The 8,389-nt window shown below is 43.8% G+C and overlaps 1 protein-coding gene and 1 long non-coding RNA gene across 2 annotated transcripts; both read left to right on the top strand.

Annotated features, from left to right (window-relative positions):
* The first annotated feature begins 2,946 nt into the window (after positions 1 to 2,946).
* LOC131232393 (malonyl-coenzyme A:anthocyanin 3-O-glucoside-6''-O-malonyltransferase-like) lies at positions 2,947 to 5,020 on the top strand. Its single transcript, XM_058228620.1, has 2 exons — positions 2,947 to 4,512; positions 4,931 to 5,020. The coding sequence occupies exon 1, from the start codon at positions 3,002 to 3,004 to the stop codon at positions 4,361 to 4,363; it is 1,362 nt and encodes a 453-aa protein (XP_058084603.1). The 5' UTR covers positions 2,947 to 3,001; the 3' UTR covers positions 4,364 to 4,512; positions 4,931 to 5,020.
* Positions 5,021 to 5,154: 134 nt separating this feature from the next.
* LOC131232401 (uncharacterized) lies at positions 5,155 to 5,636 on the top strand. Its single transcript, XR_009164837.1, has 2 exons — positions 5,155 to 5,286; positions 5,330 to 5,636. It is a non-coding gene; the product is annotated as an uncharacterized LOC131232401 (long non-coding RNA).
* The last annotated feature ends 2,753 nt before the right edge of the window (positions 5,637 to 8,389 follow it).

The following is an 8,389-nucleotide window of genomic DNA, read 5'->3' as shown; positions in this document are numbered from 1 at the left end:
GACATTTTGGGTTGCTATATTTCTGCACTTATATGACCTAGGCAGACTTAGCAGGATTTGTATATTATATTGTATCCGCAGTATATAATATTTAACTCATTATGATCTGCATTGCATACCCTGATATTATATGACTCATGGACTTACAAGTATATTTTCGCTTACTTTGATATTGTATGATTCATGATCTTGTCAGTATTTCCACTTATTCCGATGATGTATGATTTATGGGCTTTATTGAATACTTGACACTTATCTTGTGCACACACTTTCACCACCCTCTAAGCTTTCTATAGGCTTATGCACGATAGATGCGTGCAGGTAGCGTTAGGTTGCAGCAGCATTGAACATGGAGTGTGCAGCGGTCTTTTGGAGTTTTGATTTCGATATATGTATTTTCCTTTCAGCACTGTATTCAAATGTTTATATTAGTGGATATGTGATGATGATGTTGCCTTTGTGATTTGGGTAAACTTGTGGTTATGCTTATTACAAGACAAATGTACGTTGGAAAATCCTCCTTGTAAGATCGCAGGATCGGAATCTGGTGTATGCGCGCTGGGAGCCGAGAATGGGGTAATACGGAGGCTGTCGGCACCGGATTCAGTAATCGAAAATTTTGTGAGCTCGGTTTCTGAGTTTGGGGCATGACATGACTCAATTTGTCGACCTGTCAAATTGGATTTTGACTTGTCGACAAGATCTGTCGACCTATCTAAACTGGCAAAAATAAGCCCGTGAGCAATCCAGAACAATATTTCGATATGCCTAAACTGATAGAAATCAACCAACAAGTAATTTGAAAATATTGACGGAATTTCGACTTGTCGACCACAAAGGTTGACCGGTCAATCTATGTTGAATTTTGTCGATTTCTCCTTGGACTTCTTCCGTAACCATTAGCATTAAGAACGTGCTTAATCCTTGTCCCACATCACACTTGGGACACGGTCCAAGAAAGGTGAATTTGATTTCAAACCGAGTGATTCCAAATCACGCCTCAACTTCTATAGACAAGTTTTCTCTATTTTCTTATTTTAACTTTACTTGGTCTAAATAGTTTTCCAAACTCTAAAAATCTAACAATTTTGAAATTGAATATTGCTTCTAAATTAAATTAATTGAAAATCCGATAATGTAGCTAAGTGTAATTTGGCCACACATGCTTAGGTTTAGTATGAGATGGCTCACGTGTCATATGGACAGGGTTATCTTTTGGTTTTAAAATCTGTCCAGTGTTTGTAGTGGTATAGAAAGCAAAACAAGCTAGAGTTCAGTTTCATGCATTTCTACCCTGAAATAATAATTCCAAGATGAGCGGAATACCAAATTGCGGAAAGTGCAAAACTTTGATACTCTGGCAAAGTGTAATGGTTCATGTATGTGTACTCATGAGGATCTGTGCGAGTGTATATGTGTCGACTTAGCAGGGCTGAACAAAACTAGGACGTTCATCGGGTGTGAATTTTTGAACATTAGAAGAACAACCTATAAAATTTCACTTTATTAAAAAATCATATGAACTTTTGAATCGATCGATGGTTGTATGGAGAAGAGGGTCTTTAGGAAAAAATTATGCACACAACGGGTCTCCCTCCCTAGTGCATACTCTGAAATATATTCTCCACAAAATAGTCCAAAAGTAAGTATATACCACAGATGGATTAGAGAGTAGGCTTGCGGTCGATGGTAAGGCCATATCCTGGCCGGGGAGGAAACATCCTAGGCAATGACGATAGCTGCCTGCACTTGGCCTCCGTCTCCTGGATGTAGTTGGATCTCTAAAGATGAGACCTTGAATGAGCCGTCTATTCTGTTGTAAACCCAACCTTTGAGTCCATGTTCGCGGGCTTTTCCAACAATCCATTAGCAATAGAAACCGCCCTGGACACGCCCCTTTATGAAAACTGTAACAATTTTGGCAGGCATGAATCGTCAACATAAATGGGATCCCCTCTCATGTATCACACACACGGACCTGATTTGGACAAACGGTAGGTGGGTGTCGTTGAGAGCCTTAATCGGAAGAAATAAAAGAAAGGAGAGATAATACAGTGATAAGTGGATGGACATTAGGATGCCAGGTGGGTGGTAAGAATATTGAGAGAGATTGAAGAAAAAAAAAACCAGAAAATGGAGTTTACCAGTATGTTGCCAAGAGAAGCGGACTGCGTGCTTAGCAAACTCTGTGGGGTCCACCTGAGATTTGTATCTGCTTCATTTTTGGGATCAATCCCTAAAATGACCTTTAAAAGCAGATAGAAGGCATGGATGTAAGGAGTATATATCAAGGTGGGCCCCACAGTCAGGATCCCACTGAAGCCTTGTGGCAATGTAGAAGGTCTTCAGCCCAGTAAGTTTGTGATCCACGTGGGCCCCACAGTAAGAAATATACATCAAGGTGGGCCACACAATCAGGATCCCCTCGTGGTGTCCTCACTTTGACTTATGGACGAGGCAATTTGTGCGTGTCCCATTTTCATGGCAGGAGGCATTTGCTGCACAGTTTCGACGCCACACAGTGTGCAATGAATTTATACTCTTGAAAAATTCTTGGGGCCACAGAAGTTTTTGGATCAAGGTTATATTTATTTTTCACCTTCGTCCGTGTTTTTTTATCCTTTGAACAGTTTGGATGAAAAATAAACATCACTGTGGGGCCTGAAAAGGTTTCAACGGTGGAAATCATCATTTTCACTACTTCCTTTGGTACGGTCCACTTGAGATTTTTATAAGCTTCAATTTTGAGCTCAAAGCCGAGAAAACAGCCGTTCGTATCTAACAAATGGCGTTTTGCCCCGTAACTTCAGTAGCGTTCAGTATTGAATACGCTCCAGGCGGCACCGTCGTGGGCCGTTATCAGTTACCAAGAAACACATGGACAACATCCCATAAAGGCTGTGCATCAACCATTGCGCCCTGACAAGCTCTCTCTCTCGTGCATCAACCATTGCGCCCAGACAAGATCTCTCTCTCTCTCTCTCTCTCTCTCTCTCCATCCATGGCAGAACCCCGGAACGTGAAGGTGCTGGAGGTTTGTAGAGTCGGTCCTCCACCCGGCTCGGTTGCCGATACTTCTCTTCCTTTCACCGTCTTCGACGTCCTCTGGTTAGTAATGCCTCCAGTCCAACGCCTCTTCTTCTACCAATTCCCCCAAAACTCTAATAAAACCCACTTCATAGACACTCTCCTTCCCAAACTCAAACATTCTCTCTCCCTCTCCCTCCGTCTCTTCTTCCCTCTCGCCGGCAATCTGATCCTCTCTCCCAAAAGCGGCGAGCACGAGATCCGCTACATCGACGGCGACTCAGTCTCACTGACCGTCGCTGAGTCGGACGCCGATTTCCACCGACTCGCAGCGAACCACCCAAGAGATGTATTGGAATTACATCCACTCGTTCCTCAGTTGCCCGTTTCTGACCCTCAAAACCAACCCCTGCTAGCTTTGCAAGTTACCATATTTCCTGACTCTGGCATCTGTATCGGAACCAGCATAAGCCACGCGGCGGCAGATGGGAGCAGCTCTACGCACTTCATGAAATCTTGGGCTTCGATATGCCGGTCAGGCGACGAGTCATTAATCAAGTCGCGGCCGTTCTACGACAGGTCCGTGGCCGCATATCTCGACGGTCTCAAGAGATTGCGGTTAGACCAGATGGCTACTTTCAAACTCGACCAGGCCGCAGAGAGCTTAAAGCCTCGAGCAACCCCAGTCCTAGCCGCTTTCGTCATGGGTCGAGCAGACATCGACACGCTACGGCAACGGGTCTTAGCCCAACGGAGCGACGACAGCCAGAAACCAATACATACTTCATCGTTCGTGCTAACGTGCGCATACGTGTGGGTTTGCTTGATCAGGTCACGTGGGGATGATGACAGGGACAAAAACGTCCATTTCGCATTTCCGGTGGACTGCCGGGCTCGGCTGGATCCGCCGATAGCCGCTACGTATTTCGGCAACTGTATAGATTCTTGTCTATGCACTGCGAAGGGGAACGACTTATTGACGGAAGACGGGGTGGGACCCGCGTCGGAGGCCATTGGGAGAGCAATCCAAGCGTTGAATGGCGGGGTCTTGAATAGCCTGGAGACACTTTTACCGACAGCTATTTCCATTGTAGTATCAGGGGAGAACTTCTTAACCGTTGCCGGGTCGCCCAAGTTTCGGGTCTATGAAACGGATTTCGGATGGGGAAAGCCTGTAAAGGTGGAGGTGGTTTCGATTGAAAGAACAGGCGCCATATCTCTTGCAGAGAGTAGAGATGAAGAGGGAGGAATTGAGGTTGGCGTGGTACTGTCCAAATCCCAAATGGAGAGATTTGCTTCTCTGTTTGAGGAAGGTCTGAAAAATCTTCGTCTCTGAGACGAAATCAACGGACTCGGATTCGGTAGTGACCCTTCAGCACCGACGTTTTTTTACCCACGCCATCCACCCGTTTTGCCAATTCACTTCCACGAGGTAGATCCAGATCGCATGTAGACCACACCGGACGCGGATTGCATAATGACGATGTAACGGTGCTATGTGGGCGCACTATGATGTATGTGTTCTATCAACGCCACTCATCTATTTTTTGGATAATTTTAGGACATTATTCAAAAAATGAGATATATCCAAATCTCATGTGGACCATATCACATGACACAGTAGTGATTGAACGCCCACCATTAAAAACTTCCCTAGAGCCATAAAAGTTCTAGACGAAGCTAATATTCATGTTTTCCCTTCATACACGTCTTTTTGACCTAATTAACAGGTTGGATGGAAAATAAATTATTTTAATGGTAGGTGATCAATCACCACTTCTTTTTTTTTTTTTTTTTGCGGTGCGATGCACTTGAAATTTAGATCTATCTCATTTTTGAGCTCATGTCCTGAAATGAACTTTAACAATAGATGGACAGGATGGATAAAACACATATTTCATAGCGGGGCTTGCATAGCGCTTCGAGTAGCTACCTCGCTGTTGGCAGCGTCACTAGGCAATCCACGTCCGACCACAGCACAAGAAACAATGGTCATTAAATGCCTTACGAAATTTTCAATGGTGGTGTTCAATCAGCACTGCTTCCTGTGATTGTGATGTGGTCTACCTAAGATTTAGATATGCTTCATCGGGTTCGTGCCTAAAATAAGCTGAAAAAGAAAAAGAAAAAAAAAGAATGGACAATACTGATGAACCACACATCCCGGTTGGGCCTGCTAAGTTTTTCCCGTCGTTGTTGGAGGGTCAGTACCGAATCCAGGTCGAAATCCATGGACGCGATTGAGTGGTGAGGAGCGGTGTGGTGAGATTTGACTGGTGGCTCTATGCTGTCAAAAATGTAGTTTAAAAAAACCTTTAAAAAGCTTCGGGCCCTCATCAATCAAATCTTTTCATCTCCTCACCAGCCAATCTACATCTGGAATCAATGGTCAGATTCATCATTTTAGCATAATCTTTTATACGGTGGGTTATTCAAAATAATATTAGAGGATGGACGGCTCTGATTCCTCGATGTTCTCTGCATCGCATGCTCATAATCTTTGGGCGTAGAAATTGGTGCAAGTTCCTCTTAAGGCACTTGTAGAATAAACATGTTATACACGTTATCTTTTGCATGAAAAGATTATCCACTATACATATTCAGTACTACTCACCTGCTTATACGTTACTGCTGGTGTGGGCCCACCTTGTTGTGTGCATTCTGTTGATGCTGTTTTCGGCTTGCTCTGGGTCTTAGATTAAAGGTTTTTAGGGGAGAAATTTTGCATACCGTTTACCGTGAAGGCTTTTGTATATGTAATGATGTTGTGCTCCATAAACTTCCGTAATTAGAACAGATTAGATCCGCAAATCCTTATATTCCAGGATTCTCCGAGATCTTTTAACTTCTGAAATCTCGAGTAGAAATTCAGAATTTTACCAGGTAACTTCCAAATATGGAACGATATAGCTCGGCCGACTCTTATTATAGTCAAGCCGAGACAAGTTTTACAGCTAATCTCCGCCTGCTTTATTGGCCGACTCAGTCTTTGAATCGGACTAAAGCTCGCGCGGCTCTAAGGCCAACTGATTTTAGGTCGGCTTAAGCTTTCATCTGTGGGGCCTTTGATTGAGCCTTGAGGTGCACTTCCTCTTTTAGAGGTTTCGCTTTCTGGCTCAGGACGCTCGAGCTACTGTCGGGCTAGGCGCCTCACAATTCAAACTACGTCTCTCCATTTTGCGTTTTATGAACTTTGGGGTTTATTTAGACCCGGCGTCCAACAAGTCTGAGCCATTGCTTCACTATTCCGACTCTTGAGCCAACTCAAGAACTTGTTATATTTTTTCCCTCATCACATTCCATCCCACCCACGAGGGAAGTGAACCCTACGTATTGATGGGATGCCCCAGAAATCAACCTTGTCCATTCATTATGCAGTCACACAAAGAAATCTTGGTGGTGGCCCATTAACTGACCTAACATGCTTTTGAGGAGGTTAGGGCTGAGCTAAATGGGTAGTGGGCCCGTTTTAGTTTAAAACATATGGCTGGTTTAAGTTAACATGTCCGGCTCGGGTTGAACTCCATCTAACCCGATCCAGACCCATGCATATGATTATTAATAAGACGGACCAGATGACCTGGCCATACCCAACCTAAAGCCCTTTAACTGTGTACTAAATGGGTTAGGCTTGGGCTGACCTCAGTCCGCCCTGGACCCGACCGTGCGGGCATGATGGCAATCGGGCTCTTTTGGCAGCCATGTGGGGCTCGCCATATTCGATCATCAGCACGCATGGGCCCATTCATTTATTTCATAGGGCATGGCTCACCGGCTGATCCTTTCACCTGATTTTCAGCGAATTTATATTAACGGTGGGCCCGCAAGATAAATTGTTAGGATCAATGAAATGTGGTCATGAGCAATGAACAATCCCATCCATCCAGTGGGTGGAAGGCTGCTAGCGAATCTATGCTCCATTTCCTGAACATCCAATTACTGCAGGCAAGAGGATCAGATCGCTAGGATTGTCCAAAGAAAGCAATTTCTTCAGCAACACCGATCCATGGTGGGGTGATCGAGGTGACTGTACCTGATCACGGAAATCTTAGCCCCAGTTGTATCGGATGAACTGAAAATAAGAGTATCGTTGTAGCATCTAAGTTGAGACCGGTTCCCTACCAGTTTATGCTTATTTAATAAGCGTGTGCAAGGGCCCACGAGGGTGCTTGTACACCATCCAACCTATTCAGCAACCTGATCACCCTGAAAGTTGAATGCCTCAAAAGTAAGGCCGGAAAATCATCAGCTTGGCCCTAGTGAGTAGGATCATATTCCGCGATCAGGCCGTGCTGTGGTGAGATTTGATTGGGCCATCCTCGAGTGATATAAGTTAATTACCTAAATCAAGGTGAGCCTTACCATGTTGGATCACCTGATTAATGGTACAGACCTCACAAACATCAAGCCTTCCTATTGTGAAATTGTTGTAAACTATTTAACTGAAAGAGAGATGTGGTGGTATGGGATGCAGCTTTGGTGGAGCCTGGGATCTGACTATGGGCCCACTGTGAAGTATCTTACATCCACACTGCCCATCTGTTTCGACAGCTCAATTTAGGACATGATCCCAAAAATGAAGCTGATAACAGTAGTGAATTGAATACGCCGTTAAAAACTAATTGGGTGCCAGTGGAAAGTTTATTTGCCATCCAACATGTTGATAAGGTCACAAAGACCTTAGCCAATGGACCACACTCGACCACACAAATTTCAGCTTGATCCAGAACTTTTGTGCCCCCACGAGAAGTTTTTGATGATTCCTTTGCGATGGTCCACCCGAGATTTGGAGCTACAATTGTTTTTTATTTTTATTTTTAAAATTTTATCATGCCCTAAAATGAGATGTCAAATGAACGGACGGTGTTTACACCCATTTTGGGCGCCCTGATATGGACCAACGGGAAGATGCTATGCGTAGATAATACGTATTTGGTGTAGTCAAAGTCACACTCACACTTGAAGGAATCTGCATCTGAATTTTTTTCAATGTTATGCATTTTGTTATTATTGCGACGATGAAGATCCTATCAAGCCCCTACACGGGAATGAATTGTCCCATGCCACGTGGCCAAGATAAATGTGATTGGCCGGTGCTGTGGACCCCACTATGATGTATATGTTTTATCCACTCCGTTCATCCACTTTACAATATAGTTTTAGTTCATGACCCAAAAAATAAGACATCCAAATCTCAAGTGGACCATACCACGAGATTGATTGAACACCTACCATTAAAAATTGTCTGAGGCTACAAAAGTTTTGGATCCAACTGATATTTGTATTTTCCCTTCATCTAGGTGTGTGACCTAATCAACTTACGAATTATCTCGAATGTAGAAAATATATCTTATTAGATTAA

Source organism: Magnolia sinica, chromosome 2 (genome assembly GCF_029962835.1).
Source record: "Magnolia sinica isolate HGM2019 chromosome 2, MsV1, whole genome shotgun sequence".
Taxonomy (NCBI): domain Eukaryota; kingdom Viridiplantae; phylum Streptophyta; class Magnoliopsida; order Magnoliales; family Magnoliaceae; genus Magnolia; species Magnolia sinica.
This window is presented reverse-complemented; position numbering and strand designations above follow the sequence as displayed.